The sequence below is a fragment of the Anguilla anguilla genome, chromosome 16 (assembly GCF_013347855.1).
Source record: "Anguilla anguilla isolate fAngAng1 chromosome 16, fAngAng1.pri, whole genome shotgun sequence".
In the NCBI taxonomy this organism is placed as follows: domain Eukaryota; kingdom Metazoa; phylum Chordata; class Actinopteri; order Anguilliformes; family Anguillidae; genus Anguilla; species Anguilla anguilla.
The window spans coordinates 6,512,737-6,528,598 of record NC_049216.1 but is presented as its reverse complement, the minus strand read 5'-3'; the positions used below and the strand labels follow the sequence as shown (position 1 = coordinate 6,528,598).

General features: G+C 51.2%; 1 protein-coding gene across 1 annotated transcript in view; it reads left to right on the top strand.

Annotated features, from left to right (window-relative positions):
- Positions 1-15,862, top strand: part of LOC118215164 (neuron navigator 2-like) — a 130,093-nt gene that overhangs the window by 88,066 nt on the left and 26,165 nt on the right. Inside the window, exons 15-20 of the mRNA XM_035395625.1 lie at positions 39-711; positions 2,467-2,877; positions 3,633-3,698; positions 8,288-8,451; positions 9,083-9,262; positions 13,664-13,716. Of these exons, the coding sequence (XP_035251516.1) occupies positions 39-711; positions 2,467-2,877; positions 3,633-3,698; positions 8,288-8,451; positions 9,083-9,262; positions 13,664-13,716 (1,547 nt within the window). The remainder of the gene's footprint in view (positions 1-38; positions 712-2,466; positions 2,878-3,632; positions 3,699-8,287; positions 8,452-9,082; positions 9,263-13,663; positions 13,717-15,862) is intronic.

Sequence of the window (15,862 nt, the reverse complement as noted above, 5' to 3'; positions counted from 1 at the left end):
CTCTGTTTAACGGGCTGTGGCGTCGGTCTCCCCGGCAGGGAAAACGGACGATGCCAAGGTGTGTGAGAAGGGCCGTCTCTCGCCCAAGCCCCCCGGCGTCCAGCGCTCCCCCTCGGACGCGGGGCGGAGCAGCGGGGACGAGGCCAAGAAGCCCCCCCCCAGCGCGCCCCGCGCCCCCACCAGCACCTTCGGCTTCAAGAAGCAGCCGGTCGCCACGACGACCTTCAGCGCCGGCGGGACCGCCATCGTCGCCGGCGGCTCGGCCACCCTGGGCAAGGTGCCCAGGTCGGCCGGTGGCCGGCCCGGCGGGCGCAAGGCCAGCATGGACGCCCAGGACGACGGCTGCCTCCTCCCCGCCATCGCCCGCGGCAACCTGCAGTACCGCAGCCTGCCGCGGCCCAGCCGCTCGGGCGGGGCCCGCTACAGCGGCGGCGGCAACCGCTCGTCCACCAGCAGCATCGAGTCTGGCCTCGGCGGCAAGCCGACCGCCCTCCTCCCCCCGCCGCCCAAGGCCCGCGAGCCGGCCCCCGGCAGGGCCGCCGCCACCGCCGTCACCGCGCCCAACCAGACCGACCGCGAGAAGGGCGTGTCCTCGGACGCGGAGGGCGGCGGCCAGGCCAAGGCCGGGGGGGCCGCCGCCGTCGCCGCCCCGCAGGGCGGGAGGCAGCAGGGGGCCAAGTACCCCGACGTGTCGTCCCCCTCTCTACGCAGGTATGCCCCGCCCCCTCAACCCCTCCACCAATCAGCTCAACCTTCATTAAACCCGAGATACTCGAATCCGGTCGGCAGTATTGCTGCTTTTCTCTCCTGTCTGATGGTCTCAAGTCTGGTATTGTCTCTGATTGGTCGGAGATTTCACACACCTGGCGTGTCAGGTTTCAGTCAGTCCCTGATTGGAGGGGAGGAACGAGAACCAGCAGCGCTATTGGCCCCGGGGGCCAGATTTGAATATCGCAGCCGCAACCCTTTGAAGAGTAGATTTTTTTTTTTTCAGAATTTCTTTTCAAAATTCTTCCTGTCAGTCAGTGTTTCTAAAACTCCATAGCTATCGGTTACCGGTAGCGATTGTGACATCAGCACCGGAATGTTCAGTCAAGAACATTCTAACCTCATATTTGTGATGTCACACCCTTTACATTACATTACAGGCATTTAGCAGACGCTCTTATCCAGAGCGACTTACACAACTTTTTTACATAGCATTTTACATTGTATCCATTTATACAGCTGGATATATACTGAAGCAATTTCGGTTAAGTACCTTTGCTCAAGGGTACAACGGCAGTGTCCTACCCGGGAATCGAACCTGCGACCTTTCGGTTACAAGCCCAGTTCCTTACCCACTGTGCTACACTCCGTCCTAAAGCGCTAAACCGATCTCCCTAGAGCAGTGAAGGCTCGGCCCACAGGTCCCGCTGGCACATTCTTATTCAGACGAGGGAGGCTCTTGGCGCAGGCTCTCTCTCGGACTTGGCCTCAGACTCTGAGGTCACGGCGCCGCCGTGCCACGCTTACGCTCGTGACGCAACGCGACAAAAATGTCAGGCGCGTCCGGGGGAGCAGGGAAGAGGGACCCGCTTGCGGTGGTCGGGTGCATGGGTCTCGTGAAAGGCTTCTCGTGCCGCTTGAACTGCGTTTTACCTCGTCGGCGTCGTTTGAAACGGCCCAGACTGAGTTCAAACGTTAGTCAGCTAGTTCAAAGACGTGGGAGACCTCGCAGGCGTTTTTATTAGCCGCGACTGATTAGCCTGCTCCTGTGTTTGTGTTGGTGCCGACAAGGGCACTCAGATGCGAGTAAATTGGATCGTTAGCTCCTTTGCTCGTTTGTCTTTTGGATTTTATTAAGAACCGGAGCATTTGTTAAAAAAAACATGCTGTTTTTATTTAACTTGAAACTTTTGGGCGCTGATAAAATATGCATGAAAGTATGAGAAACAAATGCCTAATCGTCATCACCATGAAGGATCTGAGAGAGCATGTGTTACCCTCATTTCGTAACGTGCCAGGCTTAAATTCCTTTGTGTTGCTTGTCTTCTCTTTGCCCTCTGTTCTGTTTTTTTTGTCTGTTTGCTGTAACAGAGGAATGCTGACTGAACACTGTAAAAAAAAAAAATACCAGTGGAAATGAAGACATTCCCTTTTTTATGCTTTCTTTGAACTGGATGGCTGAAAAAATGTTCTCTCCCTCTCACTTCCTGTCCCCTCACTTTCACTTCCTGTCCCTGCACTCTCACTTCCTGTCCCCTCACTCTCACATCCTATCCCCCCACTCTCACTTCCTGTCCCCTCCATCTTACTTCCTGTCCCCTGGCTCCTGCTTCCTGTCCCCCCACTCTCACTTCCTCTCCCCTCACTCTCACTTCCTGGCCCCCCTCACTCTCACTTCCTGTCCCCTCCCCTCTCACTTCCTGTCCTCCCCACTCTCACTTCCTGTCCCCCCACTCTCACTTCCTGTCCCCATTGCAGGCTCTTCGGGGTGAAGCCCGGCAAGCAGGCCCCGGTCTCCACCGCGGAGAGCACAAAGAACTCCACGGTCATCTCCAACCCCCACGCCACCATGGGCCAGCAGGGGGCGCCGGACTCGCCCTCGGGCGAGCCCTCCCACTCCCCGCCGGCCTCCAGCCCCGGCTCGGCCTACTCGGCCCCCTCCAACAGCCTGACGTGGGGCACCACCCTCAGCACGTCCTCCGCCCTCAGCAAGGAGGGCGCGGCCTTCCCCTCCGTCAGCAGCCTGCACACCAGCTGCGAGTCCATCGACGTTTCCATGAGCAGCGGCGGGCCCGGTTGCCACGGCGCCAGCAGGGACGACCCCACCCCGCCCGCCTCCGCCTCCGCCTTCGCCAGGACGGGCAGCGTCAGGACGGGCATGTCGGAGAGGTGAGAGAGAGAGAGAGACGGCGACTGCAGGTGGGGGGGGGGGGGTCTGGTGGACGTTACGGAGCCGGGTGTCTGGAGTTGCTCTAATTAGATTAGACTGCATTACATTCATCTATTAGTTACATCTGGAAAGCAGATACGTGTGTTCTGTTGGTGCCAGAGTCAGTCCTGCTGTAAATAACAGTGAGTAGTAACACTGAGAACAGAGCTCGATAAAACAGCGATAAGATCAAAAACAGAAAAGGATAAGCTGAACAATAAACCCGCCAGTCTGACTAATCTATGCATCCAGAACCAGTTCTTTGCTCCAGGAAACGGCTGTAACTCGACATCATTTCCATACGGCGGTAATGAGTTATCGACGTGTTTAGCGAGACGTAATTTTAGGGTATTTTTATAAACACGAGCCAGGAAGGAAACCGCTTCTGATGATGGATGGGGGCATGCAAAATCTGAACAAATTTTTCAAATTAAATCTTTCTCAATTTCTGCTTCTTTTTTTTCTCTCCCCTGTTTCTTATTTTGCATAAAACTGGCTCGGTGTTTATACGCAGTGAAAAGGCTGGTGTTGGTGGGAGCTCTGGCGTCTGTCCTGGGGTTTCTGAAGGTGCTCGGTGGAATGTAGTGGGGGGGTTTCTGTCTTGCTGTCTGATCTCTCCCTTCCTCTCCCCTATCTTGACTAATTCTCTCTGTGTTGTGTCTACCCTTACCCCCCCCTCCCCCCAACCCCTCCCCTCCCCACCCCACCTCTGCAGTCCCCTCTCTTCCCCTTCCGCCAGTCCCAAATTCGCCCGAAACACGTTACCACGGAAACAGGACAGGTAAAACGCGTCTCCGTCTCGCGGGGTTGCTTGCTGCGCCTGGCGCCGTAGCGACGGGAAAGTTGTTTTAAAAAAACGCGGCTTCCTGTGTTGTGTCGTCGTGTGGAGTGGCGTGCCGGGCTGAGCGTTGTCCCTGCGGTGCCGTGCGTCGCGCTCCCAAGCCGCCGCGTCGCCACCTGCTGGCCCAGTCTGATATTGCGGCTGGGAATTGAGTTTGTCTCGGCGTCCAGTTCAGTTTTAATCGGACTGGACTGGACTGACTTATGTTTTCCATTGAGGAAGCCATCTTGCCGAGGGATAGGTCAAATGGGGCTGGCGAGGCTCTTTCGGTGCGGCTCGCTTGCATGAAATCTGTGGAAAATAATCAGCGTTATCAACTGATTGGAGCGGTTTGTCACGTGTGGAAGAACCTGTTTGGTCTTCAGAAGACCTTGCAGCGGAGCAGCTGTTACGGCGTGCGCGTGTGTGTGTGTGTGTGTGTGTGTGTGTGTGTGGGGTGTGTTAGTGTCGTGTGTGTGTGTGTGTACGCACGCGTGTGTGTGTCGTTTCTGTTCGTTTTTCTGGAGCAGCTGCTGTTGTTTTCCCACAACAGTGAAGTCGATGTGGGTGCATCGCACTCAACGGCAGCCTGTGCAACCCATTCATGTAGCCTTGCAGCAGGTGGCTGGTGTTCGAGTGTGTGCGTGTTTATGTCTGTGTGTGTTTGTGTATGCATGCAACTGTGTGTGTGTGTGTGTGTGTGTGTGTGTGTGTGTGTGTGCATGTGTGTGTTTGTGTATGCAAGTGTGTGTGTGTGTTAGTGTAATGTGTGTGCATTAGTGTAGTGTGTATGTGTGTTAGTGTAGAGTGTGTGTTTGTAGTAGTGTAGTGTGTGTGTGTGTGTGTGTGCGCATATATGTGTATACGTTTGTGTGTGCGTGTGTGTGTGTATTAGTGTAGTGTCCGTGTGTGCGTGCATGCCTGCGCGTGCGTTTGTGTGTGTGTGTGTGTGTGCGCGTATATGTGCGCGTGCATGTGTGTGCATTTGTGCGTGCGCTTGTGTGTGTGTGTTTGGGACACCTGTCTGTGCACCTGTCTCCGCAGACAGAGAGCCCTGAGTGTGTGTGTGTGTGTGTTTGGGACACCTGTCTGTGCCCCTGTCTCCGCAGGCAGAGAGCCCTGTGTGTGTGTGTGTGTGTGTGTGTGTGTGTGTTTACTCGTGTGCTGGGTTTGCTGGTACAGCGAGGTCACTGCTTGTTATCTGCTCCTGTCGCATGCACGGCTCTGCTTTGGCTGGGTCACCGTTGCCCTGTCATCAGGTTCTCATTTGTGTTCCAAAGCTTCCCGCAACAGGTACCAGCGCCCCCCTCTTAGGACTGTCCTTGAACCCAGCACCCCCGCCCCCCCCCCCCCCAGTACAGGGGCCTTTTAAACATCAATCCGCTCCATTTCATCCCTGCCTTTACCCGCCTGGTTTAACCAGGTGTTAGCCGGCTGAGCCGAGATACCTGGCACGTTCAACCTCTCCCTCGGCCAATAAGGGAGTTCCCTGATGACTAACGCTGCGCTTTGCGACAAATTAGTGTGGATGCCCGCCAATCGCAAATCAAATCGTCACGTTAGACGCTAATCTCACATTAGAAACCTGGTTCTGCGCGTGCCTGTCATGCAGTAATTGTGCGGGAATGCTCATAAGCTTCATGTAATTGTCTTGCTTTACCGATCGCCGCGGCAACTGTCTGCACAGGAGCGTAATGTTACCCAAAAGAACACCGCAGCCCGCCAAGTTCTCTTTAGAGCCTCTCTGGTCATTTTAAAATTTGCTGGGATTCGTGTTTTGCGTTTTTCTCTGTTTCTTAAATCAGTGGGTTTCCAACCTTTTTTGATCCAGGGACCCCCCTCCCCCCCCCCCCACCATAAGTTAGAATGGGCTATATTTTTTTTAAAAAGGGCTTGATATTTTAAAGTATTTTTTCTAATCTATATAGAGTCACTGTATATCAAGTCTGGCCAGGGACCCCCTACAGTAGCTTGAAGACCCCCTGTTGAAAATCGCTGGAGGTGGAACGGGGGGTCGGTGGTTCGGGGGGGATCTCGTTTCATTCGTCCCCTACACATGTACAATCCTCAATTGTCTGTCGCAAACTTTTGTGTCACCCCCCCACCCCCCCCACCTTCCCCTGTCCTCTGAAATGCCTCTTTCTGACCCGCCCACAGCGACCTCCGCCTCGATCGCAACACCCTGCCCAAGAAGGGATTCAGGTACCGGGGCTTCCAGCTTTAACCCCTCCCTCCTTGGCTGTGCTCTTCGGGGCTCTCTCTTTCTCTCCGCTCGTCTGTGCACGCTCTCTTTGCCGTCTGCACCTTTTCTTGCTTTCTCCGGTTTGTGTCACTTGGCCTTTTCACTGGTTTATGTTCCATGGCCTGTCACTGGTTTATGTTCCACGGCCTGTTCGCCGGTTTTTGTTCCACGGCCTGTTCGCCGGTTTTTGTTCCACGGCCTGTTCGCTAGTTTATGTTCCACAGCCTGTTCACTGGTTTATGTTCCACGGCCTGTTCGCCGGTTTTTGTTCCACGGCCTGTTCACTGGTTTATGTTCCACGGCCTGTTCGCCGGTTTATGTTCCACGGCCTGTTCACTGGTTTATGTCCCACGGCCTGTTCGCTGGTTTATGTTCCACGGCCTGTTCGCCGGTTTATGTTTCACGGCCTGTTCGCTGGTTTATGTTCCACGACCTGTTCGCCGGTTTATGTTCCATGGCCTGTTCACTGGTTTATGTTCCACGGCCTGTTCACCAGTTTATGTTCCACAGCCTGTTCGCTGGTTTATGTTCCACGGCCTGTTCACCAGTTTATGTTCCACGGCCTGTTCACTGGTTTATGTTCCACGGCCTGTTCACTGGTTTATGTTCCACGGCCTGTTCACTAGTTTATGTTCCACGGCCTGTTCGCCGGTTTTTGTTCCACGGCTGTACTAGTTTGTCCCACGGCCTGTCACTAGTTTATGTTCCACAGCCTGTTCGCTGGTTTATGTTCCACGGCCTGTTCGCCGGTTTATGTTCCACGGCTGTACTAGTTTGTCCCACGGCCTGTCACTAGTTTATGTTCCACGGCCTGTTCGCCGGTTTATGTTCCACGGCTGTACTAGTTTGTCCCACGGCCTGTCACTAGTTTATGTTCCACAGCCTGTTAGCAGCTTTCCATTTTGCGGCCCTTTCACCGGTTTGTGTCTGGGGACCCCAGGTGCACCGCCAGCTGTCACTGTGCGATGTGTCTAGCTCGAGCAGCACACACACGCTAACATGCACGTTTGTTTTCGGCACCTCGCTTCTGTCCTGTCGCCGTTGCTGTTTGTTGCTCTTCTGTTGCTGCTGCTGCCGTCTGGTCTGTGTTGGCTTGTTATGCTCCGTTCGCTCCGCGCTTTGGCTGTGGGAACCTCCGTGCCATTCTAATTTTTAAAGGTAAAGGGGTTCGAGGGGGAAAACTCGTATTTGAATATCGAGGCTGGGAACAGCTTTGGGTTTCTCGCCGGAGAAGGGCGTGTTTGGCTGGGCGGGTAAAGTTCCCAGACCAGCAGACTCCTGTGGGCTCCCGTGGGCTGGGCTTGAGCTGGGACTGTGCCGAGGGGGAGGGGCTTAACGCAAAAAAGCGCTTCAGGTTGACACAGGGTAAACACCGGGGTCAAGAGGTCAGCGGAGCAGACACCTAGTGTCTTTAAGGTCTGCTGAGCCCATTGTCTCTGCTCTCTGAGCGAACACGCTCCGGACATGCCCCCAGCGACACAAAATCTGTGTCGTCTGCAAATTGGGAGCCTGATATAGCCCCAGTAGATTTAACCTCCACCCCCCCCCCCCCTGGGCGTTAATGCTGTGGGATTTTGAGACCGGGCACTGCTCCAGCTCATTTTAAGAGTATTAATGTCTCAGCCAGAGCATGGCGTAATCGCACGCACGTGGGGGGGCTTACGCACGATTGGATGAGGGTAGCAAAAGACGAAGAACCGAAATTAAGCTACTGGCCCCCAGAGACATATAACCATTTGAAGAGTAGGTTTTTTGGATCCCCCCCCCCCAAAAAAAAATTGTAAGTCAGTGTTCTAGAACTCCACTGCTTTCAATTACCAGTAGCGATTGTGACATCAGCATTAGAACGTTCAGTTAAGAACATTCTAATCACGCATTTGTGATGTCACACCTTAAAGGGATAAAGAGCCGGAAATCAGTGTTTCCTGGGAAGATTATTTGGGAAAGACATCTTGAGCGTTCTTGAGTTCCTGTTGCGTGTGCACGGGTGAATAGGCTGGCGCTTGCCTGATCCAATCACCGCATGAGCTGAGCACTGGACCGGCTTGTTCTTACATTGTACCCGCCTCAAGATGCATTAAAGCCTTCAAAATAGGAGCCTGCTACATCATGCGTAGATTGTGCTTCTGTCGCTTCACGTGCAACTGCATAGTTCCTTTGACCTTTGACCCTGTTGGCTCTGTGTCTGTGTGTCTCTGCAAAGTGAAAAATATACCCTGCCTCCCCGCACCCTCCCCAAAGGTGCCTCTCGGGTGTCATGCCCCGTGGTCTGTTGGTAAGCTGCCCCGTTTGCCCCCCCCCCCTGCAGGTACGCCCCCCTGCCCCACCTGCGCAGCCACGAGGAGGCCAAGGAGTGGCTCCGCTCCCACTCCGCGGGTGGCCTGCAGGATTCGGCCAGCAACTCGCCCTTCTCCCCCGGGTCCAGCCTCACCTCTCCCTCCTCCGGGACGCGCTTCAACTTCGGCCAGCTCGGTAAACCCGCCCCTCCGCCCGCAACCCCCCCACCCCCCCCCTCCCACCCCTCCGCCTCACGCATGTCTACAGAACCTCAAATACCATCCCTTCTCTAGTTACAAGTCCCCGTCCAGTCAAAATGTTCATTTCCAATCAGTTCTGTCATGTCTTTTGGAGGAAATGAGTATCTCCAAGTCAAAAACTTGTGAACTTGCTGTTTCAAATGTAGATCTTTCATCTTGAAATGTCTGCTTCCTCCTTGGTCTCTTATCTCAGGATGAGGGCCTGCTTATTTTAGTACACCGATGATATCATTTGTAGCCAGTTGCATTCTCCCTGCTGTAATTCAGTATGGGATTAATGTTGCCACCTGGTGTGTCGTTCGTAACATTTCAAGCATATGAGAAGTCAGCTTCCCTCTCTGTGAAGTGGCCTCCCAGTTGATGTATCTTGTTGAAACTTTTAAAGCAAGTTTATAAGTTTTTGCTTTACTGTTCATGTGTTTATTATTTTGTGATTCATAAGCTGCGTAAATTGGTGTTTTGTGCATCTGTACTTACCGCTATAACCTGCTATGTGCTTTTCGTACGGAGTCTTCACGCGCCAGCTGATCATGTGACTGGTCATGTGACCTCGCCCCCCTTCACAGGCAGCCCCACCACGGCCGCTCAGATCAACCTGGCCAGCCTGCGCTCCAACAGCCTGTCCAATCAGGACGGCCCGTACGACGCCTACGGCGAGCCCCGCCTCCGCAACTCCTCCATGTCGCTGGACGACAAGGGCCGCGCCATGAGCCGCTCCGGCTCCTTCCGGGACGGGTTCGAGGAGGGTGAGCCCCGAAAACCCGTCAAACACACACACACAGTGCAAGGGAGAACACATAACGGTCCTGAGTTAGCCTGTCAGTTGAATGTGTCGCAAGTCAACAGTGAAAATCAACAGGATCTCTGTCAAGCTTACAAAATTGTGCCTTGTAGAATATAATATAATGTAAGTCTTTCATTTGCGCTTATGCCATATCATATTTAATAAGAAGCTCTATTGTTTAGAAAAATAAGTGTATTTCCTTCAGCTACATGTATCCTTCTACTGACTTTTACCACAATAATGTACCTGAAGTTAAAGCTCCGATTAATACTGAGGTTGAATCTACAGGTGATTTTTTATAGGAATGTGGTTTAGCTGTTAGCTCATCGACGCTGTGCTGATCTCTGTGTGTCTGGGCTAGGCGGCTCTTCGGGCTGTGGGGTTAGCTCTTCGGGCTGTGGGGTTAGCTCTTCGATGCTGTGGGGTTAGCTCTTCAGGCTGTGGGGTTAGCTCTTCAGGCTGTGGAGTTAGCTCTTAAGGCTGTGGGGTTAGCTCTTCAGGCTGTGGGGTTAGCTCTTCAGGCTGTGGGGTTAGCTCTTCGGGCTGTGGGGTTAGCTCTTCAGGCTGGGGGTTAGCTCTTCGATGCTGTGGGGTTAGCTCTTCGATGCTGTGGGGTTAGCTCTTCGGGCTGTGGGGTTAGCTCTTCGGGCTGTGGGGTTAGCTCTTCGGGCTGTGGGGTTAGCTCTTCGACGCTGTGGGGTTAGCTCTTCGGGCTGTGGGGTTAGCTCTTCAGGCTGTGGGGTTAGCTCTTCAGGCTGTGGGGTTAGCTCTTCATGCTGGGGGTTAACTCTTCAGGCTGTGGGGTTAGCTCTTCATGCTGGGGGTTAGCTCTTCGGGCTGTGGGGTTAGCTCTTCAGGCTGTGGGGTTAGCTCTTCGGGCTGTGGGGTTAGCTCTTCGACGCTGTGGGGTTAGCTCTTCAGGCTGTGGAGTTAGCTCTTCGACGCTGTGCTGATCTCTGTGTGTCTGGGCGTGAGCCAGGCGGCTCTTCAGGCTGTGGGGTTAGCTCTTCAGGCTGTGGGGTTAGCTCTTCGGGCTGTGGGGCTAGCTCTTCGGGCTGTGGGGTTAGCTCTTCAATGCTGTGGGGTTAGCTCTTCAATGCTGTGGGGTTAGCTCTTCAGGCTGTGGGGTTAGCTCTTCAGGCTGTGGGGTTAGCTCTTCAGGCTGTGGGGTTAGCTCTTCGGCTGTGGGGTTAGCTCTTCAGGCTGTGGGGTTAGCTCTTCGGGCTGTGGGGTTAGCTCTTCAGGCTGTGGGGTTAGCTCTTCGGCTGTGGGGTTAGCTCTTCGATGCTGTGGGGTTAGCTCTTCGATGCTGTGGGGTTAGCTCTTCGGGCTGTGGGGTTAGCTCTTCGGGCTGTGGGGTTAGCTCTTCAGGCTGGGGGGTTAGCTCTTCAGGCTGTGGGGTTAGCTCTTCGACGCTGTGGGGTTAGCTCTTCAGGCTGTGGGGTTAGCTCTTTGACGCTGTGGGGTTAGCTCTTCAGGCTGTGGGGTTAGCTCTTCGACGCTGGGCTGATCTCTGTGTGTCTGGGCCAGGCGGCTCTTCAGGCTGTGGGGTTTCGGTCGCGGCTGCGGCTCGGACAGCACTGAGATTCAAATACGGTTCCCTGGGAAACCTAAACCCTGCCGTTCTCTCATCTCTGGCAGCGGGGTGTTTATTTAGGGCGACGCGGGCGGGGTTGCCGTGTACATGCCGGGAATATCCCCCGTTTTTGCCGTTCTTTGTTTTCCGACGATGCTGCGCGGTCAGGGTCTGACCTCATGAAGCAGTGCCCCATCAGTTTAGGCTCGAAGCTAAATACGCATATAGTCCTCCATTCAAGAAAAAAGACAAAGTCCCTATAGGAAACAGTGTGGATGTTTGGCTGGTTTTTAGGATCCGGGCTAGGCATCTGGATAGCGTCAAAATGTTTAGCTCTTTAGTTTTCGATTGGTGTTTTGGTGCACCCTTTAGCATTCAATCAGTGTTTTTGTGCGACCATTAGCTTTTGATCGGTGTTTTGGTGCGCCCCTTAGTGTTCAATCAGTGTTTTTGTGCGACCATTAGCTTTTGATCTGTGTTTTGGTGCGCCCCTTAGTGTTCAAACAGTGTTTTTGTGTTCCCATTGGCTTTCGATAAGTGTGTTGGCGTGCCCTTCAGCGTTTGATTGGTGTTTTGGCACGCCCATTGGCTTTTCATCAGTGTGTCAGTAGGTCCTTCGTCTCTCTCCTCCGAGACTTGGCGTTTGGCCGTTTGACCGCACGCTGCAGTCGCGATGAACGCCAGCCCCTGTGCTCTGAATCACCAGACGAGGAAGGAGCTCACGAACCCGGCGAACCCACCGAAACAATCAGTTCCTAACGCCACCCCCCCCCCTCCGGGGGCGAACAGGACTCATTCAGCCGAGAGTACAGAAGATTCAGCCGCGCACCTAAACCACCCCCCCCCCCCCTTCTTATTAGAGGGGGAAGGTATTCAGGCCCAAATCCTCGTCCTGCCCTCTCTCTCCTCAGCCCTGTCCCCGGGGCACCTTGGGGGAATATAATTACAGGGGCCAGTTACAGAGAGCTGGCTTTCCGCTCCTGAAACGTGATGACACTCAGCGCAGCACAATGCCGGAGTCCTCTCAAAGCATTATCGCCAAGCAAAAGACCAACAAGCGTTATCCAATATGACAAGAGTGTACCAGTAGTAGCATCCACTCTATGTTTTGTTAGGTTTCCATGGTCCGGTTACCACCGTTACTGATATATCTTCACTTTGTCTCTTGACCCAGAAACGTTCTCGCAATGCATTGCTTTCCCGTGGAACTTCCGAAGCAATCTGTCACTTTGGCTTTCATTGACAGAAATGTTTTGCAGCAATATGTTTTATCTATATCGCACGCTTTTTTGATTCGTACGCTTTGTTAAAGTGTAATTAGCACAGTGTATTTTAAAACATTTTGAAACTGGGCTAACGCGAAAGATAAAAAGAAAACGATAAAATGTCCGATGATATTTCGCCCGTCTTAACAAATATCTGCCTGTGGCCTTGAGTGAATCTATTAATCGCGCTCGAGTTCGTGAGATTACCTAGACGTGGAAGTGTTCTGTGCATTTACGACCAGGAGGACATGATTTATGCGACTGGCGGAGCGGGTTAGCATGAGAAACTCTTCATTAAAATAACGCAGGTCCCCGGGGCTCTTGGGGGGGGGGGGGGGGGGGAATGTCGTTTGCCTCTCCCACGTTCTCTAGTTCTGGCAGAGCTGCCAGTGCTGTTCCTTCTGTGATGTCACAGGTTGTAGTAAAAACATTTTTTGGCAGCCATATTGACCGCAGCGTTCCAGCTGAGGCGTGTAGGTAATTGGTTTTTTATTTTTTTATAATGCATTATTTCGTGATTTGTTTCCCGTTTTAAAATGTCAAGTGTTGACATTTTAAGCACTTGACACTTGACATTTTAAAAAACGCAGTTGGGATTTGTTCCTGTCATGAATCTGGGTTTTGGATTGAAGAAGTTTCTGGAAACACTAAACTGAATGACGTGTTATTTCCGTATTTGGCTTGACCAGCCTCGACAGAATCATAAGTTCAGTTTGAATCGACTCGAAACCTTATTTCAGATGAGAGAAATATATAAAAAAATATCCTTCCCATCAAACTTGGCTTTTCAAACAGTTTTGATGCGCTTGTGTCATCTGGTATACTAATTCTGCTTAGGCGACGCCATGCAGTGCATTGTGGGATGGCACACGTAGAGCCAGCCCATTGTATTCTGAGAATCCTGTTGTACCTTTGGAAAGAAACGCTACGTTATCTCGCGTTTGCACTTTATAATTTGTCATTCGTTTAGTATTCAATTTACAGCCTCATCTTCCGGACTTGTGCCGTACGGTTATCGCCCTAATTGCCATGACGACAGCCGCCTGTCGCGTTTTACGCGTTAGAGGGAGGTGAGGGAGAGAAAGCGACTCCACGCGGTCGGGTTTGCCGCCAGCGCTGTGGTGGAAGGCCTGAGTGTTCGTCGGCACGCTCCAAGGCCGCGATGAAGGAGCGGGGCGTCAGATAGAACCACACACAGCGCAGCTCCAAGCACCCGCCTCACAAACTGTTATTGACTGAATAAGGCACGCATCGCACCGCTCTGGGGGTTTCCCCCTCCTCTTTCACAGTTCCCAGTCTGTTTTCTGAATCTCACCTCCCTCTCTCTCTCTCAATCTCTGTCTCTCTATCCCTCTTTTATCTAGCTATTTCTCTCTTTTCTGCCTGTGCTTAGTTTGTTAATTGGTTTTTCTCTTTATGTTGCTTGTATATTATTTTTGTTTTGAAGTACAGTAATTTCTGTGGTTAAACAATGTCCCAATAAAAGGGTTTTTTAAATCTCTCTCTCTCTCTTTTTTTTCAGTTCATGGGTCATCGCTCTCTCTCGTGTCCAGCACCTCCTCCGTCTACTCAACGGTGAGTTTTAAGCAAAACAAAATTTGTTTGCAGTGATTTATTCGAACGTGACATGCGCCGCTTCATGCATACATTGTCCTTGGTGTTAGAAGATGATCTAGAATGTTCCGGGAAGAACTCCGTTCTCCATCCAGACAGACAGTCTGATTGTGGTCACTGGCCGCCCGTAAACCTTTGGATTGTTTCTGAGAGAATTGCTTAATACTCCAGCTGTTGTTTTTTTTATTTTTTATTTTTTTATTTTTTTACTTGAGGGTGCAATTATAAGGAAGTAAGTCAGTATTATCCTTGTTTGGCTTTTTTTCCTTGGAAAATTTCACCCAGCTTGTAGCAGCTTGAGCTGAAGTGAACAAAGGTATCGGAATCCAATAAGTACACGCTCTTTTGTTTTCAGATCTCAGATATCCCGCGGCGGCGCTTCTGCTAGCATTCATTTGGCGCTGTGTGGTTTGTACCGAGCAGTGTACTGAACAGACGTGAAATTGAAACTTAAACATAGCTAGCCGGCCGGCTGTCTGTCAGGACCTGCTAATTGTCCGTTATTCCGTCACGTGGCACTGTGCTGTTTAAGTGCTTTTAAATGATATCTGTACTGTACTATTTCAGCACTTGTGTGACAATGTGAGCACTGTATTAGTAAAGTGCTTTTGAATGTATGTGGGTGCAGTAGGGTACTAGTAAAGTGCTTTTGAATGTATGTGGGTGCAGTAGGGTACTAGTAAAGTGCTTTTGAAAGTATGTGGTTGCAGTAGTGTACTAGTAAAGTGCTTTTAAAAATATGTGGGTGCAGTAGTGTACTAGTAAAGTGCTTTTAATAATATGTGGGTGCAGTAGTGTACTAGTAAAGCGTTTTTAAAAATACGTGGGTTTAGTAGTGTACTAGTGCTTTTGAAAGTGTTGCGAGCGCTGTGCTGTACAAAGTCGCTTAAAGTATTTGAGTACCGTACTAGTTGAGTGCTTTAAAAGTGCACAGCTGTTGTACTGTACTAGTTGAGGTCTTTAAATGTACACAGATGTTGTACTGTACTAGTTGAGTGCTTTAAATGTACACAGCTGTTGTACTGTACTAGTTGAGCTCTTTAAACATACACAGCTGTTGTACTGTACTAGTTGAGCTCTCTAAACGTGCACAGCTGTTGTACTGTACTAGCTGAGCTCTTTAAACACACAGCTGTTGTGCTGTACTAGTTGAGCTCTTTAAAAGTGCACAGCTGTTGTACTGTACTAGTTGAGCTCTTTAAAAGTGCACAGCTGTTGTACTGTACTAGTTGAGCTCTTTAAACATACACAGCTGTTGTACTGTACTAGTTGAGCTCTTTAAAAGTGCACAGCTGTTGTACTGTACTAGTTGAGCTCTTTAAATGTACACAGCTGTTGTGCTGTACTAGTTGAGCTCTTTAAAAGTGCACAGCTGTTGTACTGTACTAGTTGAGCTCTTTAAAAGTGCACAGCTGTTGTACTGTACTAGTTGAGCTCTTTAAACACACAGCTGTTGTACTGTACTAGTTGAGCTCTTTAAATGTACACAGCTGTTGTACTGTACTAGTTGGGTGTTTTAAACATACACAGCTGTTGTACTGTACTAGCTGAGCTCTTTAAATGTACACAGCTGTTGTGCTGTACTAGCTGAGCTCTTTAAATGTACACAGCTGTTGTGCTGTACTAGTTGAGCTCTTTAAAAGTGCACAGCTGTTGTACTGTACTAGTTGAGCTCTTTAAATGTACACAGCTGTTGTGCTGTACTAGTTGAGCTCTTTAAAAGTGCACAGCTGTTGTACTGTACTAGTTGAGCTCTTTAAAAGTGCACAGCTGTTGTACTGTACTAGTTGAGCTCTTTAAATGTACACAGCTGTTGTGCTGTACTAGTTGAGCTCTTTAAACACACAGCTGTTGTACTGTACTAGTTGAGCTCTTTAAATGTACACAGCTGTTGTACTGTACTAGTTGAGGTCTTTAAACATACAGCTGTTGTACTGTACTAGCTGAGCTCTTTAAACATACACAGCTGTTGTGCTGTACTAGCTGAGCTCTTTAAATGTACACAGCTGTTGTGCTGTACTAGCTGAGCTCTTTAAATGTACACAGCTGTTGTGCTGTACTAGTTGAGCTCTTTAAATGTACACAGCTGTTGTGCTGTACTAGTTGG